At 39.7% G+C, this 21,500-nt stretch overlaps 1 protein-coding gene across 1 annotated transcript; it reads left to right on the top strand.

Annotated features, from left to right (window-relative positions):
* Positions 1–9,871: 9,871 nt before the first annotated feature.
* On the top strand, positions 9,872–10,852 carry LOC123999658 (interferon beta-like). The gene is made up of 5 exons (XM_046305628.1): positions 9,872–9,997; positions 10,094–10,180; positions 10,312–10,461; positions 10,559–10,651; positions 10,745–10,852. Exons 1-5 carry the CDS (start codon positions 9,872–9,874, stop codon positions 10,850–10,852), a joined length of 564 nt encoding a protein of 187 aa, XP_046161584.1.
* Positions 10,853–21,500: the final 10,648 nt, after the last annotated feature.

The following is a 21,500-nucleotide window of genomic DNA, read 5'->3' on the forward strand; positions in this document are numbered from 1 at the left end:
ACACCACATGACCAGAAGTATGTGGACACCTGCTCATCGAACATCTCATTCCCCCCTTTGCTGCTATAGTAGCCTCCACTCTATGGGAATGCTTTCCACTAGATGTTACTTGGAACATTGATGCGGGTAGTTGCTTCTATTCAGCCACAAGAGCACTGGTGAGGTCGGGCACTGATGTTGGGCGATTAGGCCTAGATCGCAGTCGGCGTTCCATTTCATCCCGAAGGTGTTCAATGGGGTTGATATCAGGGCTCGGTGCAAGCCAGTCAAGTTCTTCCACACCAATCTCGACAAACCATTTCTGTATGGACCTTGCTTGGTGCATTGGGGCATTGTCAGGCTGAAACAGGAAAGGGCCTTCCCCAAACTGTCTGCACAAAGTTGGAAGCACAGAATTGTCTAGAATGTCGTTGTATGCTGTAATGTTAACATTTCCCTTCATTGGAGCTAAGGGGCCTATCCCGAAACATGAAAAGCAGCCCCAGACCACTATTCCTCCTCCACCAAACATTACAGTTGGCACTATCCATTCGGGCAGGTAGTGTTCTTTTGGCATCCGCCAAACTCCAGAGTCCAATTGCAGCATGCTTGACGCCACTCCAGCCGACGCTTGGCATTGCGCATGGTGATCTTAGACTTGTGTGCGACTGCTGGGGGGGGGGGGTCTGGGTGAGGAGTAGAGGACAATCAGGGGATCCAGGAACTTTTAGCTCCCACTTGACATTATGGGATGTTTATTTTTAAAGTCTGTCCATTGTCCATCTGTCCAAAGGAAAACATGGGAGGAAAGACAAAAAAAAGAATACTTAAAATAGATAAAAGTTTAGTCCCACTGAGGTCAATTATTATAAGGCAATATAGAAAAATGTGTGTTACATAAGCCTACGAGGCAGTCCACAGTCAGTTCATATGGCTTGGAATTCCTGGATAGAATAGAGATATTGTAGATATATAATATCCAATTATATAATGGTGTGAGGTTATTTGACATAACATCTATAATGGTGTGTATGTGTGTTTTCATTATATGGTATAATTCTCATGTGTGCTGTATCAAAATTGTTTTAAGTATGTTTTTTGTATTTATAAAAATATAAAATAAAATAATGATCATCAATAAACGCAATTTCCCTCTAGAGAAACCTGTCTAGAGTCGATCACCATATGTTGTTTTGGTTGAGTAAAGTATATTTTTTTAAATTGAAGATCACCACTAACGTTTGTAGGCCACATGGGAAGGTTTCAGTGCACGGGGTTAATTTATGAAATCAACCTTCTTTACAGTCTCATCGTAAGGCTTATTTATGGTGAGTCACACAGCTTATCTACTCGGTTGTCCCATCTCGGTTGGCTGTTAGGTATAGGCTGCATATTGATGCTTGTCTCAGATTTCCAGACCGATCTTTCGAATACTTTGTGAGAATGTATAGAGTAGACGACCATTCATGCATGATAACCAGATTGACGTGGTGGAGTGTTTCATTTAGCATATGGAAGCACATGGAAGGACGCTCGTCTAAAAAAATCCTAAATAAGCACAGCATCAAACTTGGCTGACATAAACCATTGGTGATTGTGTTCGAGTATGAAACGCAGCTTACTTTTTAAATTCTGGGCACAATTGACATCTTGGCTGACCATATCACGTTTTAAATGTTTTTTTTTTCCGGTTCAGTGCTTGCAGTAGAACGTGAACATCGAATTCAACATGAATTTGTTATTCGAAAACCCCCATTATCAACAGGTTAAGTCTGTAACATTTGCAGAAGCCAAATAATTTTCTTAAATGGAATGATTTTATAGCACTACGATTTACATCCATTTATTTTTTCCCAACAGAGAGAGATGGTTTTGACTGCATAAGTCATTTTAGGTCAAGTGAGAAAGATATTTGCTAAACCTCTTCTGTCTCTGTCATGGTAACCTGGACTACTTTAGAAATATAATTTTCCGACAGACAACAAATGTATCTGAATGCCTGAGTATGATTTTTTTGCCTGCAAATTGAAATATCTTCGCTATATGACAGTAGCACTTATTACATTACATCGTTTCACACAGTTAAATGCAGATGAGAAATCTACCATTGGACACCTTTTCATGGAGACACTACGTCGTGCTACAAAACGTTACTTCAGCAAAATGACGCAACATCTAAAGAAAAATATTAAAATAACACAGAAGTCTATATTTAATGGTTTTATTTGAATCACCTTTCCTTCTTTCATTTACTCATTTCAATTTACTGTGGGGTTTCGTCGTTTCGGGATAACTGTTATTATACTTGGGAGGATGTTCGAAATGAAATCGTGTGGAAATTGAAGGACCCACAGATTCTACTCGAGTCTATGCACCAAATACGAGCAGATGTAACATTTTTCTTTCATAACACGACTGACTATAGGCTACCAATATAAACCTGCTGACCCATTCAAACGATATTCATTGACTGGACAAAGAAAGTGAAATTCTTCTGACGTTTAAAATAATTATTCATTTGTTGATAGCCATACAATGTTGTTCAATCAAAGCCACGATCAGTTCATTGTTACAAAGTGAAAAAAGAAAAATGCTTAATATAAAACTGCATAATCACTAATCTACATCTCCGATTAACGTCGTCATCATCACATCACCATCATCATCATCATCATCATCATCATCATCATCATTATATCAGTATATGTGACTTTCATACTCATTCACATTAGGCCAAACTCACACATCATCGTCAACATTTTCGTCGTCTTGGTAAGCGCCTAATAAAGGCTAATCTAGGGAACATACTCTTTTTTTAACTAGAAATTAACAAACTGTATAAAGATCCCTTTGGAATTTACCGAATCAATTTATTAATAATGAACCGCAAATTAAAGCCAAATCACCGAACTTTACTCTCGATTTTAAGGGCGTGTCGGCTTTAGCCTTCATTCAACACTACCAGTCACTCTGTTAATAAAATGCTTTTTTATTTTAAAGATGTGCAATATTAACACTGAACAGTCATGCTTCAGATTGAACTACCTGATTCAAAGAAAGTCACAACAGATTTAATTTGTGAGCGAAAGGTGATCAATGTGCTACGCCTATTGAAACAACTGTCTGGTTAACCCTACACAGAATCTGAAAAATGTGGTGTGCAATGTACAAAAATATTGACCATGGCCCTCATTTGCTAATATAGAGCCCTGTAAACACTGTATAAATAGGTTACTGTTATATTAGTTTGTCGTATTCAATATTGCCTGCTGAATTACTACATTGTGACCTCATGAAATGCATTGCTCCAATGCAATACTCTGCAAAGACATGTATGAAAACTGTTATCTTGCTGGACAAAAAATATATATTATTAATTTCACAATAGCATAATTAAGAATCACCCACTGAAACGTGGGGCTTTTAAAGGGAAGCTAAAGCCTGAACCATGCAGCCTTCTTCACCACAAAGGAATGTTTTATACCTTCACGTATCAAATCAATCAAAGTGCATTTGTCACGTGCGCCGAATACAACCTTTGTAGACCTTATAGTGAAATGCTTACTTACAAGCCCTAACCAAAAGTGTCATTTTAAAGCACAAAATAGGAATTAGGTGAACAATAGATATGTAAAGAAGTCAAAACAACAGTAAAGAGACATTGAAAAATAACAGTAGCGAGGCTAAATACAGGTACTGGTTCGTCGAGCTAATAGAGGTAGTATGTACATGTAGGTATGGTTAAAGTGACTATGCATACATGATTAACAGAGAGGAGCAGTAGTGTAACAGAGTGGTTGGCGGTGGGGACAATGCAAATAGTCCGGGTAGCCATTTAATTACCTGTTCAGGAGTCTTATGGCTTGTGGGTAAAAGCTGTTTGGTCCTAGTCTTGGCGCTCCGGTCCTGCTGGGGTCTTTGACAATTTTTAAGTTATTCCTCTGACACCGCCTGGTGCAGAGGTCCTGGTTGGCAAGCAGTTTAGCACCAGTGATGAACTGGGCCTTACGCACTACCCTCTGTAGTGCCTTGCGGTCGCAGGCCAAGCAGTTACCATACCAGGCAGTGATGCAACCATGCTCTCGATGTTGCAGCTGAAAAACCTTTTAAGGATCTGAGGACCCATGCCAAATCTTTTTAGCTTTCTGAGGGGAATAGGCTTTGTCGTGCCCTCTTCAGGGCTGTCTTGGTGTGTTTGGACCATTCTAGTTTGTTGGTGATGTGGACACCAAGGAACTTGAAGTGCTCAACCCGCTCCACTACAGCCCCGTCGATGAGAATGGGGGCGTGCTCGCTCCTCCTATTCCTGTAGTCCACAATCATCTCCTTTGTCTTGATTACGTTGAGAGATAGGTTGTTATTCTGGCACCACCCGGCCAGGTCTCTGACCTCTTCCCTATTGGCTTTCTCATCATTGTCGGTGATTAGGCCTTCCACTGTGTCGTCTGTAAACTTAATGATGGTGTTGGAATCGTGCCTGGCCACGCAGTCGTGGGTGAACAGAGAGTACAGAAGGGGACTGAGTACAGTGTTGAGGATCAGGGTGGCGGATGTGTTGCTACCTACCCTCACCACCTGGGGGCAGCCCGTCAGGAAGTCCAGGATCGAGTTGCAGAGGGAAGTGTTAAGTCCCAGGATCCTTAGCTTAGTGATGAGCTTTGAGGGTACAATGGTGTTGAAAGCTGAGCTATAGTCAATGAACAGCATTCTCACTTAGGTGTTCCTTTTGTCCAGGTGGGAAAGGGCGGTGTGGAGCGCAATAGAGATTGCATAATCTGTGGATCTGTTTAGGCGGTATGCAAATTGGAGTGGGTCTAGGGTTTCTGGGATGACTGTGTTAATGTGAGCCATTACCAGCCTTTCAAAGCAATTCATGGCTACGGACGTGAGTGCCACGAGTCTGTAGTCATTTAGTCAGGTTGCCTTAGTGTTCTTGGGCACATGGACTATGGTGGTCTGCTTGAAACATGTTAGTATTACAGACTCAATCAGGGACATGTTGAAAATGTCAGTTGAAGACACATGCCAGTTGGTCAGCACATGCACGGAGCACACGTCCTGGTAATCCGTCTGGCCCAGCGGCCTTGTGAATGTTGACCTGTTTAAAGGTCTTTCCCACGTCGGCTATGGAGAGCGTGATCACACAGTCGTCCGGAACAGCTGATGCTCTCACGCATGCCTCGATGTTGCTTGCCTTCGAAGCGAGCATAGAAGTGATTTAGCTCATCTGGTAGGCTCGTGTCACTGGGCAGCTCGCAGCTGTGCTTCCCTTTATAGTCTGTAATAGTTTGCAAGCCCTGCCACATAAGACGAGTGTCGGAGCTGGTGTGGTACGATTCAATCTTAGCCCTGTATTGGTGCTTTGCCTGCTTAATGGTTAGTCGAGGACATAGCAGGATTTCTTATAAGCTTCCGGGTTAGAGTCCCGCACCTTGAAAGTGGCAGCTCTACCCTTTAACTCAGTGCGAATGTTGCCTGTAATCCATGGCTTCTGGTTGGGGTATGTACGTACGGTCACTGTGGGGACTACGTCATCAATGCACTTATTGATAAAGCCAATTACAAATTTGGTGTACTCCTCAATGCAATCGGAAAAATGTTCCAGTCTGCGCTAGCAAAACAGTCCTGTAGTTTAGCATCTGCTTCATCTGACCACTTTTTTATAGACAGAGTCAGTGGTACTTCCTGCTTTAATTTGTGCTTGGAAGCAGGAATCAGGATAGAATTGTGGTCAGATTTACCAAATGGAGGGCGAGGGAGAGCTTGTATGCATCTCTGTGTGTGGAGTAAATGTGATCTAGAAATATTTTCCCTCTGGTTGCACATTTAACATGTTGATAGAAATTAGGTCAATTTGATTTCAGTTTGCCTGCATTAAAGTCCCTGGCCACTCGGAGTGCCGCCTCTGGGTGAGCGGTTTCCTGATTGCTTATTTCATTTTACAGCTGACTGAGTGCAGTCTTAGTTCCAGCATCGGAAAGCGATACTTCGGTTTATTATATAAGATGGGCAACTTCATCATTATTATAGAAGATGGACAACTTCAGCAATGTAGGTATCATATCGAATCAAAATTAAGATTATCGGTTGTTAATCATTTCGAAAGTCTGTTACAATTAAATTATTTCGAAAGAAACATGGCTCTACTGAAATAGTTCAGTATCTGCCTGACTCTGTTCTGCCGAGGCACAGCAGCATCCGATCGGTGCAGATGGACGCAGTTCATGCACCAGTCCTGTATTTGGTGTGCACAATTTGATGCTCAGTATATCTCATTATTAGGCCTACATTTATTTCATTGCAGCACATTTTATGTAACCAATGCTCTCACTCTCTGTACCACAATCTTTTAGTAAAAGGTTACTATTCCAATACAGTTCACTTATTATATTGATATGACTTTATTTCAGGGTGGACAATTTCCAGTTCTGTGTCTAAAAGAAAAGTAGACCGCATGTTTACAAGAACACACAGGATCAAATCAAATTTATTTATATAGCCCTCCTTACATCAGCTGATATCTCAAAGTGCTGTACAGATACCCAGCCTAAAACCCCAAACAGCAAGCAATGCAGTTGTAGAAGCACGATGGCTAGGAAAAACTCCCTTGAAAGGCCAAAACCTAGGAAGAAACCTAGAGAGGAACCAGGCTATGAGGGGTGGCCAGTCCCCTTCTGGCTGTGCCGGGTGGAGATTATAACAGAACATGGCCAAGATGTTCAAAGTTCATAAATGACCAGCATGGTCAAATAATAATAATCACAGTAGTTGTCGAGGGTACAACAGTTCAGCACCTCAGGATTAAATGTCAGCTGGCTTTTCATAGCCGATCATTGAAAGTATCTCTACCGCTCCTGCTGTCTCTAGAGAGTTGAAAACAGCAGGTCTGGGACAGGTCAGGGTTTCATAGCCGCAGGCAGAACAGTTGAAACTGGGGCAGCAGCGCAGCCAGGTGGACTGGGGACAGAAGGAGTCATTATGCCAGGTAGTCCTGAGGCATGGTCCTAGGGCTCAGGTCCTCTGAGAAAAAAAAGAAAGAAAGAAAGGAGAGAGAGAGAGAGAGAGAGAGAAAGAAAGGCGAGAAAGAGATTTAGAGAGAGCATGCTTAAATTCACACAGGACACCAGATAAGACAGGAGAAATACTCCAGATATAACAGACTGACCCGAGCCGCCCGACACAAACTGCTGCAGCATAAATACTGGAGGCTGAGACAGGAGGGGTCAGGAGACACTGTGGCTGTCACGGCCATCGAAAGAAGAGGACCAAAGTGCAGTGTGGTGAGCGTACATTTATCTTTTTATTTAAAATTTCGGCAACAAAACAAGAACCGACGAACAACCGGGAAGCTTACAGGGCTAAGTGCCACGAACAAAAGATAACTTCCCACACCGAAAGGAGGGGAAAAGGGCTACCTAAGTGTGAGTCCCAATCAGAGACAACGATAGACAGCTGTCCCTGATTGAGAACCATACATGGCCAAAACATAGAAATAAAGAAACATAGAAAACATAACATAGAATGCCCACCCAACATCACACCCTGACCTAACCAAATAGAGAAATAAAACAGTGGCCCCATCCGATGATACCCCCGGACAGGGCCAAGCAGGCAGGATATAAAGGAGGAACACACTTCAGTATCATATAGCAAGATTTTAATAGGCTAAACTATAGTATATGATTTTTTACAACTTCAAAATCATACATTGGAAGTTTATCCATGGAATTTACACCCTAATGCCTAAACCCCTGTTTTCTTTTACAGAGGTGAGGACGTCCCTGTAGTTGCATTAGAGGCCTTGGAATATATAGCCCAATTATTTAACGAAAAAGGAAACACTGAAACTGTTCAAAAACAGATGACCTAGTTAAGTTAATAAATTAGAGGGATGCGTCAGTATGATCCCTCATGGTGTAGCCTAAGCTGTATTTGGGGAGTAGACAATAATTGGCACAGGTCTTTAATTTGTGATTTAATCTAAATGATATTTGAATAACATTTTCAGAACCTTTCTTAAAACAGAACTATTTCACTGACCACCATGTTATATTGTCTCCAGGTCGTGTAAGGTGTTGGGGCATCCTCTGGAGATGGAGGGTCGGTTTCTTCAGGCAACGCGTCTCTGAAAACATATTTCGATCACCACAAATCGGATGAATTTTGCTGCAACAACTCACATTTGAAACTTGGAACTTCCAAGCGCCGTTTTTGTCGTCGGATGCGTTGGCCCAGCACCTGCTGTGGTTGAGTTGACTGAAAAAAATGTACATTGTTTGCCCTCCAGGAACACAGCGCACCGCGGAAATTCACTATAAACTGATGCAGTTTTAAGAATTCCTCGACAGCAGAGTCAAGCGGTGACAATGTCGACTGCAGAGTCAAGCAGTGAGGAAGAAGCGGTCTGTTGGACAACCACATAACATCATTGGAGACATGTGACATGTACCCGAGGCTGGCTAATAGATTGATGGATGATATATTTACTGACTGACTGATTTATTTATATGTGAAGGCTATGTATTTATTTATTCCTTTACTTACCTATAACAAAATGCAAAAACATGCATCTATTATCATATTGTTTGAATTCATTTTCATATTCAATCATCCATGCATTCATCCATTCAGTCAATCGTGCATTCATTTGTTTACAGGAAATATGCAGTTCCAAACAACAGCATAGTGGTCACTCAACCCTTATTTTGGTAAATAGCTGAGTGATAGGGTTCGATAAAAGTCACCACTGTCAGAGAGCTATTGATTCAAGTAATAACCATCCAAGAGTTTACAATTATAATTTTAACTACATTTCGAAGCTATACAGTGTTTGTTTAGATGTAGTTTCAAACAATGTCATAAAAAAAGTACATTTTGGCTTCTGTTGAGGTAAGACAGGTGAAAGAAGCTCATGAGGCATTTAAAAGGTATATATTCTTTAAGAGTCAATAAGCCTGTGTATCATTCATTTAAAAGTCTAAATTGGATGTAGCAATCGCAGTAATGTCCCCTTTTGCTAAGCATATTCAAGACGATGAAAAGTATTATCATTAGGAATTAGGAATATTTCCAATATTGGCACATTGGTTTATTTATAGGAATATCCTTGCTAGTCTCTCGTAAGGAATACATAGTCAAGCGATAATGTTAGCCTGATTATTCAGATGCAGACGTCATAAAATGCTGGTTAATTTCTATTTAATCATCAGTTATTATCAAGAGTTTAATTCAAATGTATAGACATGAATGGGATTAAAGACAGAAGATCCAAACAGAACGAGATCATATTAAATAATCATCTCTCACTCCCTCTCTCTCACAGACACGCGCACGCAGACAGACACACACAGAGAGACAAATAAACAAATAAGCAAATAAAGAGGTCAACATCATTCATTGTAAAGTTAAGGGGTCGATATTCTCTCTCTGTCACTCTCTCTCTCTCCTTCTCCCTGACTTAGAAACATTTGAGCGTTCACAAGGCCAGTTATGAGTTACATTTTCTAAACCTACCGAGACCACGTGCCTCCTATGTAGGACCACTCGAAACATGATGAGAGGGAAGTGGAGCAAACGAAAAGAGAGATCCGGTCTTGCGGTTCACTAGGCAAAACTTTCCCAAATTCATTCATTTTAACTCCTAATTTAGCGAGACACCCTTTCACTTTTTGTACATCCTTTCAACCCTCGCTATTTAAATTAATCCGCAGAAATGGGATCAGAACACAAACCACATTCTCACTGGAGGATATTTGCAATTGACTGGCAACAGGTGAGTCAACAATATGCTATCATTTTATAATTGATTCAGGATTCAATTAATTCATTATTTTCACGATTATTTTTCAAATAACAAAGATCTTCTGCTGCAGATCATCTAACTACAATAAGAATGGTACTTCAGACTGTCACTTGGATGAGCGCCTTCCTCTGCCTCGCACAAGTTTGCTCCATGCCCATGCCTTGCCAGCTACAAGGACAGCTGGTGCGAATAACCCACAACCTACTGAGAGACATGGTACATTTTTAAAATTACTTTTATTTTGAGATGTATTCTCCAACTATGTTTAACTTAATTCCTCAACGTGAATTCTGTATTTTATATTTCTTTCAGGGGGGCAATTTTCCTCTGGAGTGCCTGCAGGAGAATGTCTTCGTGACATTCCCAGCCACCGCATTTTCAACCTCCGGTGCGCCACAGGTAACGGCAAGCGAGTACATCCGAGTGTTCTTTACAGCATTAAAGAGTATTTGCAACTGTTAGGATTAGAAAGTAGAACCCTTTATACTACAATTTATGTTATTTAAAATGATTGTTGTTGTCCGTTTCAGTTGAGCAGCAGTGGTGCTAAGGCTATTTATGAGACATTGAAGAACATCGACACATTGTTTGGAGCTGACGACCTGCCTACTAAGTGGGACCAACGGAAGTTGGAGAATTTTCAGAATATTGTATACCGCCAGATTGAAGAGAGTAAATGTGTGAGTTACTATGCCAACACAGATAAATTAACTGTTTAATTGTGGTATTGTGACATTTGTTATTATTATTAATCGCCTGCCTTTTTCTTTCTGGCAGATGATGGGCAGTGTGGATACCAGTGATTATCTCATCAGGACAGAAGGACTGAAGACGTACTTTGGGAACATTGCAGCAGACCTAAAAGAAAAGGTAGACTATCGGTTAAACACAAATAGACACATTGTTTTGATATTTGACAATATTACCCTACATTGCCCTAACAGTTTATTTGTATTTTCACAGAATTTCAGTTACTGCGCCTGGGAAGTGGTTCGAAAAGAGCTCCTGTACAGCCTACAGTTCATTCTGGAACACAACTCTGATAGCCTGCTGTGGGCCAACAGAACATGAACATGAAATTGGAGAACTTTTTTACAGTTTTGTTTTACAATTGTGCTTGATTTTAAAAGCCTACTATTCTACAATCATGTAATGTGGAACGTCAAAAAGCAATATTATCAATGTATTTATTTATTTATCATGGTTAATTATTTATGTATGCCTACATATTAATTTATTGATGTATCTATTTGAAAATCATCAAATGTTAAGTTAATAAACATTTGTATACTTTTAAATATTATTAATCTGAGTGCTCATTCTGTAGCCCAGTCTGTCGATGTGTGAACATTCAGATTTGTATTAAACATGCTCAGGTCATATGGATGTTGGAACTATTAGTCCTATAGCATACGAATCCATTAAGGAAAGCACTAAAAACAAGTCAAATGTATCTTCTCAAAATGTAGTTATATTCCAAATCGTTTTTTTCAGTGAGGTGTGTTTTGGCACTGGACAATGCGGGCCTGTTTTGAGCGGAGCTCCTATGCGATTTGTTCCGACCATGGAGATCCTATTACATTTTATAATTCCCAATTCTATGAAATTGCTTTCCACAGTAAATAACGTAATCGGAACAATATTAGCCCAATAGACTGAACAGGTGCACTGTGAATTCACTAAAGCTAGCCCAGCTCATTTAATCCCCACCGTTTCGCTTAGTTGTCAAAATTGTTCACCAAATGTACATTATCCCAGGGGCGTTGAAAGACAAAATGTAAGTAACCGAATTTCTGTCCCTCTTACTGCCCCGGATGCCTCTGTTGATCCTACAGCTATTGTCTTTTATATATACAGTGGGGCAAAAAAGTATTTAGTCAGCCACCATTTGTGCAAGTTCTCCCACTTAAAAAGATGAGAGAGGCCTGTAAATTTTCATCATAGGTACACTTCAACTATGACAGACAAAATGAGAAAAAAAATCCAGAAAATCACATTGTAGGATTTTTAATGAATTTATTTGCAAATTATGGTGGAAAATAAGTATTTGGTCAATAACAAAAGTTTATGTCAATACTTTGTTATATACCCTTTTTTGGCAATGACAGAGGTCAAACGTTTTGGCCCATTCCTCCATGCAGATCTCCTCTAGAGCAGTGATGTTTTAGGGCTGTTGCTGGGCAACACAGACTTACAACTCCCTCCAAAGATTTTCTATGGGGTTGAGATCTGGAGACTGGCTAGGCCACTCCAGGACCTTGAAATGCTTCTTACGAAGCCACTCCTTCGTTGCCCGGGCGGTGTGTTTGGGATCATTGTCATGCTGAAAGACCCAGCCACGTTTCATCTCCAATGCCCTTGCTGATGGAAGGAGGTTTTCACTCAAAATCTCACGATACATGGCCCCATTCATTCTTTCCTTTACACGGATCAGTCGTCCTGGTCCCTTTGCAGAAAAACAGCCCCAAAGCATGATGTTTCCACCCCCATGCTTCACAGTAGGTATGGTGTTCCTTGGATGCAACTCAGCATTCTTTGTCCTCCAAACACGACGAGTTGAGTTTTTACCAAAAGGTTATATTTTGGTTTCATCAGACCATATGACATTCTCCCAATCTTCTTCTGGATCATCCAAATGCTCTCTAGCAAACTTCAGACGGACCTGGACAAGTACTGGCTTAAGCAGGGGGACACGTCTGGCACTGCAGGATTTGATTCCCTGGCGGCGTAGTGTGTTACTGATGGTAGGCTTTGTTACTTTAGTCCCAGCTTTCTGCAGGTCTTTCACTAGGTCCCCCCGTGTGGTTCTGGGATTTTTGCTCACCGTTCTTGTGATCAGTTCGACCCCACGGGGTGAGATCTTGTGTGGAGCCCCAGATCGAGGGAGATTATCAGTGGTCTTGTATGTCTTCCATGTCCTAATAATTTCTCCCACAGTTGATTTCCTCAAACCAAGCTGCTTACCTATTGCAGATTCAGTCTTCCCAGCCTGGTGCAAGTCTACAATTTTGTTTCTGGTGTCCTTTGACAGCTCTTTGGTCTTGGCCATTGTGGAGTTTGGAGTGTGACTGTGAGTTTGTGGACAGGTCTCTTTTATACTAATAACAAGTTCAAACAGGTGCCATTAATACAGGTAACGAGTGGAGGACAGAGGAGCCTCTTAAAGAAGAAGTTACAGGTGTTCGAAAGCCAGAAATCTTGCTTGTTTGTAGGTGACCAAATACTTATTTTCCACAACAATTTGCAAAGAAATTCATAAAAAATCCTACAATGTGATTTTCTGGATTTTTTTTCCTAATTTTGTCTGTCATAGTTGAAGTGTACCTATGATGAAAATTACAGGCCTCTCATCTTTTTAAGTGGGAGAACTTGCACAATTGGTGGCTGACTAAATACTTTTTTGCCCCACTGTATAATATATATATATATATAATAATAAATATATATATATATATATTTCACCTTTATTTAACTAGGCAAGTCAATTTATAACAAATTCTTATTTACAGCTCTGTATTTTTCACTGACTGCCCCACCACCACAGAAAGCACTGAGCTAGGCTGAAACACCAGCATTTTGGAACTGCCTTACTCAAGAAAGCAAAAAAAGAGATCATGTTTGTATGCAGCTTTATTAACTCAATAATGACTTATTTTTATATTGTTTACAAACTTATATGTGACACGTTTAATGCCAAAATAACATGCAAAACAGGCAACAACAAAAAAACGTTACATTTAAAAAAAAAAATCATTTTGTTGTTGTTGTAGTTAAATAGGTGGGGCTCAAAACAGATGGATTTCTGCCCCACCTGCCCTGAAAACCGGTCGCCACTGGGTGGGTCCAATATCAAATGCTCTCGAATAGAGGCTAAATTAGACTGAGCAAAAGTTCTACATCACCACAAATGGGATGCATTTCGCTGCCACAAATCACATATGAAACTGGGAACTTCCAAGCGCCGTTGTGGTGTCGTAGGATGCATTGGCGCAGCACCTGCTGTGGTTGAGGTGACTGGAAGAAAAAATATATAAATATTTCTACATTGTTTGCTATCCAGGAACACAGCGCATGCGTATGGGAGATCACGCGAGTGGAGGTTCCCGAAAACCTGGTGCAGTCCAAGAAATATTTCGACAGCAGAGTCAAGCCGTGAGGAAGAAGCGGTCGTTTGGAGAACCACATAATCATCATTGGAGACATGTGACATGTTTCTGAGACTGGCTAATAGATTGACAGCTGATGTATTTACCAAGTGAATTATTTGTTTATAAACATTGTTTGACTAATAGTTATATGTGAAGGCTATGTATTTATTCCTTTATGAATTTAAATTTAAATAATTATTATCATATATTTTTTATTAATTAATTTATATATTCAGTCATTCATGCATTCATCCTGCCATTCTATCTTGCATTCATTTGTTTATAGACTGACTTTTGTAAAGGAGTAATCTGCAGTAGAAACAACACGAAAGCGGTCACTGAACCACTATTTTTTTATAATAGCTGAGAAATGGGGTTGGAGAAAAGTAACCACTGTCACAGAGCTATGGATGAAAGGAAGGTCCACCTATGAGATTAAAAGTTGTAGTCTAGTTTTAAGTAGTCTAGTTTTAAGTACAGTTGGAAGTGTTTTTCTACATTTACATGGTTTCAAACAATGTCCTTTTTTTTATTTTGGGTTCTGATGAGGTAAGACAGTAGTTGAACTAAGCTCACGAGGATTGTAAAATGTATTTATATTCTTCAGGAATCAATGGGTAGCTTGTGTATCAATTGTTTTAAAATAGATGTGGTAATCGCAGAAATTTCCCCTTCAGCGTAGTATGTCGGGGATGATGAAACGTTATAGTATTAGGAATTATGATTTAGGTAATTTTCTAATAAACCTACGATTACGTTATCACAACACATCTGCAAATTGGTTCATTCATATAGGCCTGCTTGCTTCTCCCAACGACGAACTATTCAAATGTTAATGTTAGCAGGATTATTCAGACACAGATGTCATAAATAACATGGTTCTATTTAATCATCAGTTATAACCAACAGTTTAATTCAACTGTACAGGCATGAATTGGACGCAGAAGTTGCAAACATAAAGCGATCATATTACGTTTTGTGTGGCTCAGCTGGTAGAGCGTGGCTCTTCCAATGCAAATGCTGTGGGTTCAACTTCCATGAGGGACCAGTAAAAAAAACATAGTAAAACTGTATGCACTCACCACTGTAAGTCTCTCTGGCTAAGAGCGTCTGCTAAATGACAAAAATGTCAATCATAATCTCACAGAGAGAGAGAGATATATATATATATATACTGGTTGACTGATAATATTATATTTATTCATAACATTGAATAAAAAATACATGAATCTATTCTCATCTTATTTTCATATGCATATACAGTTGAAGTCGGAAGTGTACATACACCTTATCCAAATACATTTAAACTCAGTTTTTCACAATTACTGACATTTAAAAGTAAAAATTCCATGTTTTAGGTCAGTTAGGATCACCACTTTATTTTAAGAATGTGAAATGTCAGAATAATAGTAGAGAGAATGATTTCTTTCAGCTTTTATTTCTTTCAACACATTCCAAGTGGGTCAGAATTTTACATACACTCAATTAGTATTTGGTAGCATTGCCTTTAAATTGTTTAACTTGGGTCAAACGTTTCGGGGAGCCTTTCACAAGCATCCCACAATAAGTTGGGTCAATTTTTGACAATTCCTCGACAGCTGGTGGAGCTGGTGTAACTGAGTCAGGTATATTCATCTCTAGGAGACAGAACGCATCTCCTTCCTGAGCGGTATGAAGGCTGCGTGGTCCCATGGTGATTATACTTGCGTAATATTGTTTGTACAGATGAGCGTGGTACCTTCGGGCTTTTGGAAATTGCTCCCAAGGATGAACCAGACTTGTGGAGGTATACAATTTTTTTCCTGAGGTCTTGGCTGATTTCTTTTGATTTTCCCATGATGTCAAGCAAAGAGGCACTGAGTTTGAAGGTAGGCCTTGAAATACATTCACAGGTACGCCTCCAATTGACTCAAATGATGTCAATTAGCCTATCAGAAGCTTCCAAAGCCATGACATAATCTTCTGTATTTTTCCAAGCTGTTTAAAGGCACAGTCAACATAGTGTATGTAAACTTCTGACCCACTGGAATTGTGATACAGTGACTTATAAGTTAAATAATCTGTCTGTAAACAACTGTTGGAACAACTACTTGTGTCAGGCACACAGTATATGTCCTAACCAACTTGCCAAAACTTTAGTTTGTTAACAAGAAATGTGTGGAGTGGTTCAAAAACGAGTTTTAATGATTCCAACCTAACTGTATGTAAACTTCAACTGTATTCATTGAGTCATACTTTCATGGATTCATTTGTTTATAGGCATACTTTTTTTAAAGGGGCAACCTGCAAATCAAAAACAACCACAAAGCCCCACCCCGCCACTGTTTTGTTAAATGGCAAAGGGATGGGGTTGGAGAAATTCATAGCAAGATCAGGATGCAAGTGTCGGACCATCAATGAAATCAAAGTGAGACTATAGTTTTAACCACATTTTGAGGATGTAAAGTATTTGCTTACAATTAGCTAAATTATTTACAAACAACAGAGTAAATCAAGCTTAGAATTTGGGTTCTGATGTGGTGCGACAGTTGAACTATGAGGCATTTAAAAGTTTTATATGTCTATTCTTCAAGAATCAATAGCTATATATATTTAATTTAAAAGTCCCAAATTGTAAGTACCAACCGTAGACTGGCCCTTTAACGTAGCATGTCCAGGAGGATCGCATGCTGTAGTATGCCTATTAGGTCGTTTTAAATATTTGACATCATTTTCTGATAAACCTACGATAAGGTTATCACAACATATTGGCAAACTGGTTTAATCAGATAAGTAATGACAATATATTCACATTATGTTAACGGATTATTCAGATGATAAAGACATAGAGGTCAGCATTCATTGTACACTCTAAAAATTAAGAGTTCAACAAGGGTTCTTTGTCAGAACCTCAAAGTTCTTCGAATAACCTTGTGTTTCTTGGCACTGAAAATGACCCCCAAAAAGTTATTCCAAGTACCCTATAGAAGGTGGGGTTCATTGAGGAACCTAACTGCCCAACGGAAGCATTTGGATTTGAATTTGAAAGGACAGCAGGTGCAGGCACTTAACTGAAACATTAAACAAGATCTCCTCAATGTAAGGTAAAGTTTGTCCCTTGTATGATCTAAATTCATTTTGTTTTATGATTGTCTTTCTTTGTACAAAATAATAAAATGCAGTACTACAGGATATTTCTTAACGTAGCTCTTTATTAGCTAGCTATAACTGGCATGTTCACGCATCGCTTACCAGGATCAAAACTGACCATGACCTAACCATTTGGGTGGTCTTAACCAATCATAGCACAGTATGATATGGCGGTAAAATGCATCCAATTACAATTCAGTATGTTTACACATATGAATATTACAATGATGACACAATCGATCTTTACATTTTTGTGCAAATCTTTCTAAAAAAAGAAAATGGACACAATTCAATGGATATCAATCAACAAAGAAGTAACTATGTAGGTAGGCTATAAGACTATGTTGAAGGCGAGCTGTATTGGGTTCCGATGACTGAACTGCTCACTTTTGTGTTTATGTCTTCCGGTATATAAACGAGGAGTACAAGGTGATCACGTTGACCATCCTCCTCCCTTACCTCTTCAACTAATATCCCAAAGGTATGTTTATGAAAACCATTATCAAAGTTTTGCTTTCCCATTCATAATCATCACAATAACCAAGGTATGAATTCTGTCGTGTGCACGTTCTGTTAATCATCTGTATATCTACTATTTGTGGATTCATGGACTTCACCCTCCCTATACCTCTGATGAATAAAACAGGAAACCTGTTAGATCACCATGCACTGCAAAATCATTCTGGTTATGGATACGGAGAACATCAGCACATTAACATCAACACGCCAGAGGATATACCCATTGGACTCGGGGTCCTGCTGGGAGTTTACTTCATATTTACATGTTTTTATTCTGCTTTGCCTCTAAAATCATAATAAACAAAGATAACTAAAATATTGTGTAATTGTTGTTATTGTTATGCATATTATTATTTTTATTAATAATAATAATAGGGGGGGGGGGTAGTTAAAAAATGAACCCCCAAAAAGGTTGTTCAAAAGGTTCTTTGAGGATCCATTAGAAGGGTTTCTTTGAAGAACCATTTTATAGGGGTTTCACCACAGTTTCAATCTGAAGTACCCCTAAAAGGATACTCAAGGAACCTTTTCTTTTTTAGATTGTAAAGTTAAGGGTCGATATTCTCTCTCTCTATGTTTTAGCAATTTTGAGCCTTCGCAAGGCCAGATGACTTAGATTGTTTAGAGCTAGCCTACTGAGGACACATTAGGTACATGATGAGAGAGAAGTGGAGGATACGAAAAGGGACATCCGGTAGTCCAAGTGCGGTCAAACTTTCTCAAATTCATTAATTTTTTACACCTAGTGAGACCACCTTTCACTTTCTGTACATCCTTTAAATTCTCACAATTTAAGTTAAGCCGCAGATATGGGATCAGAAAACAAATTCTGACTCTGGAGGAAATCTGTACTGTACTGGCAACGGGTGAGTCAATATATCATTTGATCATTGCTTCAGGTTTCAACGAATGAATCACTTTCAGGATTATATTCGACTAACAATGATACTCTGTTACAGGTCATCTAGCTACCCGAAGAATGACACTTCAGACTGTCACTTGGATGAGCGCCTTCCTCTGCCTCGCACAAGTTTGCTCCATGCCCATGCCTTGCCAGCTACAAGGACAGCTGGTGCGAATAACCCACAACCTACTGAGAGACATGGTACATTATTTAAATTACTTTTGAATTGAGATGAATTATCCAACTATGTTTATTCACTGAATAGCTCAACCTGACTTCAGTGTTCTCTCATTCTTTCAGGGGGGTCATTTTCCTCTGGAGTGCATGCAGGATAATAATGTCTTCATAGCATTCCCAGCCACTGCTTTCACAACGTCCTGCGCGCCACAGGTAAGTGCATGGGCGCATATCCACGTGTTCTTCACAGCATGAAATAGTATTTGCAACCGTTAGGATTAGAAAGTAGACAACTTTAAACTGCCATTCATGTTTTTTGAAATTATTGTTGTTGTCCGTTTCAGTTGAGTAGCAGTGGTGCTAAAGCTATTTACGAGACATTGAAAAACATCGGCACATTGTTTGGAGCTGACGACCTGCCTACTAAGTGGGACCAACGGAAGTTGGATAATTTTCAGAATATTGTATACCGCCAGATTGAAGAGAGCAAATGTGTGAGTTACTATGCCAACACAGATAGCTTTAACTGTTTAATAGTTGGATTGTGACACTTATTATTTTCTTCTTGTGTCAGATGATGGAGAGCGTGAATACATGTGATTATCTAGTCAGGGCAAAGGTGCTGAAGACATATTTCAGGAACATCGCAGCTGTCCTAAATGAAAAAGTAGGGTACAAGCAAATACAGTATAATGGAAATCACTGTTTTGATAATATCTCTATGAATATTAGCCTACATATCCCGAACAGTTTATTTTTATTTTCACAGAATTTCAGTTACTGCGCCTGGGAAGTGGTTCGAAAAGAGCTCCTGTACAGCCTACAGTTCATTCTGGAACACAACTCTGATAGCCTTCTGTGGGCCAACAGAACATGAATTTGAACTTCTAGAACAGATTTACATACTGTACTTGATTTTGCTAGCCTACCATTCTACAATTATGTTATGTGAAACTGCAATTTAAGGCATTAATGATTTCATCTATCAAAGCTATATATTTATTTGAAAATTGTGCATACTGTTGCTGTCACGTAAATACACATGTTTTATACTTTTAAATATTGCTACTCTGTGTGCTCATTCTGTAGCATCGTGATGCACTGTCTGTCGGTGTGTGAAAGTTCAGATTTGGGGTTAACATGCTCAGGACATTTGTTTACATGTAGACCGCTGCGCTATTCGGGAGTGGACGGCTGGCCTATAGCCTAATAATCGCTAAAGGAAAGCCCTAAAAACAAGTCAGATGTAACTTCTCAAACTGTAGTTAAGCCATATTAAATGACTGTCTACAATGAGGATAAGTAAACGGGTTTCAGCAGGGCTCGCCTGTTTGAACACAGTACTTTGAGCTCTTACGAATTCTGTTTCAACCCACGCCATGAAATTGCATTCCACAATAAAGCAATCGGAACCATATTCACCGAATAGACGCATAGTGAATTCACAAGCGGTGAGGTAAAACAGTTCTCCCTACTGTTTTCCTTAGTGCCTTCAAGAAATGTTCACACCCCTTGACTTATTCCACTTTTGTTGTGTTACAACCTGACTTCAAAATTGATTACATAGTTTCCCCTCACCTATCTACACAAAATACCCCATAATGACTAAGTGAAAACCTGTTTTTAGATTTTTGTGCAAATTTATTTAAAAATGAAATACATAGTCATGCAACTTATTATGTTAAGCATATTTTTACTCCTGAACTTTAGTCTTGCCACAACAAAGAGGTTGAATACTTTGTTGTCATCAAAGCACTTCATGATGACCCAAGGGAGTGCTACCGGGCAATAGTCATTTAGTTCAGTTACCTTTGCTTTCTTGAGTACAGGAACAATCGTGGGCATCTTGAAGTATGTGGGGACAACAAACTGGGATAGGGAGAGATTGAATATGTCTGTAAACACTCCAGCCCGCTGGTCTGCGCATGCTCTGTGGACGTGGCTAGGGATGTCGTCCTGGACGGCAGCCTTGCAAGGGTTAACATGCTTACATGTCTTACTCACGTCGGCCACGGAGAAGGAGAGCCCACAGTCATTGGTAGCGGCCGTGTCGGTGGCACTGTGATATCCTCAAAGCGGGCAAAGGTGTTTAGCTTGTCCAGAAGCAAGAAGTCAGTGTCCGTGACGTGGCTGATTTCCCCTTTGTAGTCTGTGATTGCCTGTAGACCCTGCGACATACATCTCGTGTCTGAGCCGTTGAATTGCAACTCCACTTTGTCTCTCTTCTGACGTTTTGCCTGTTTGAATGCCTTATGGAGGGAATAACTACACTGTTTGTATTCGGCCATATTCCCAGTCACCTTGCCATGGTTAAATGCGATGGATTCTCCAATTACATTGAATGAGTTACAGGACAAAATAAAAACCCTCCAACCCAAAAAGGCCTGTGGTGTTGATGGTATCCTCAATGAAATGATCAAATATACAGACAACAAATTCCAATTGGCTATACTAAAACTCTTTAACATCATACTTAGCTCTGGCATCTTCCCCAATATTTGGAACCAAGGACTGATCACCCCAATCCACAAAAGTGGAGACAAATTTGACCCCAATAACTACCGTGGAATATGTGTCAACAGTAACCTTGGGAAAATCCTCTGCATTATTATTAACAGCAGACTTGTACATTTCCTCAATGAAAACAATGTACTGAGCAAATGTCAAATAGGCTTTTTACCAAATTACCGTACAACAGACCATGTATTCACCCTGCACACCCTAATTGACAACCAAACAAACCAAAACAAAGGCAAAGTCTTCTCATGCTTTGTTGATTTCAAAAAAGCCTTCGACTCAATCTGGCATGAGGGTCTGCTGTACAAACTGATGGAAAGTGGTG

This window comes from Oncorhynchus gorbuscha, linkage group LG16 (genome assembly GCF_021184085.1).
Source record: "Oncorhynchus gorbuscha isolate QuinsamMale2020 ecotype Even-year linkage group LG16, OgorEven_v1.0, whole genome shotgun sequence".
Classification (NCBI taxonomy): Eukaryota; Metazoa; Chordata; class Actinopteri; order Salmoniformes; family Salmonidae; genus Oncorhynchus; species Oncorhynchus gorbuscha.

What these genes read in the sequence shown, in the direction of transcription:
- LOC123999658 (XM_046305628.1), top strand. Translation starts at nt 9,872, where the DNA reads ATGGTACTTCAGACTGTCACTTGGATGAGCGCCTTCCTCTGCCTCGCA. An exon ending in ACAACCTACTGAGAGACATG is followed by an intron (nt 9,998 to 10,093) that starts GTACATTTTTAA and finishes TATTTCTTTCAG; the next exon opens with GGGGGCAATTTTCCTCTGGA. An exon ending in CAGCAGACCTAAAAGAAAAG is followed by an intron (nt 10,652 to 10,744) that starts GTAGACTATCGG and finishes GTATTTTCACAG; the next exon opens with AATTTCAGTTACTGCGCCTG.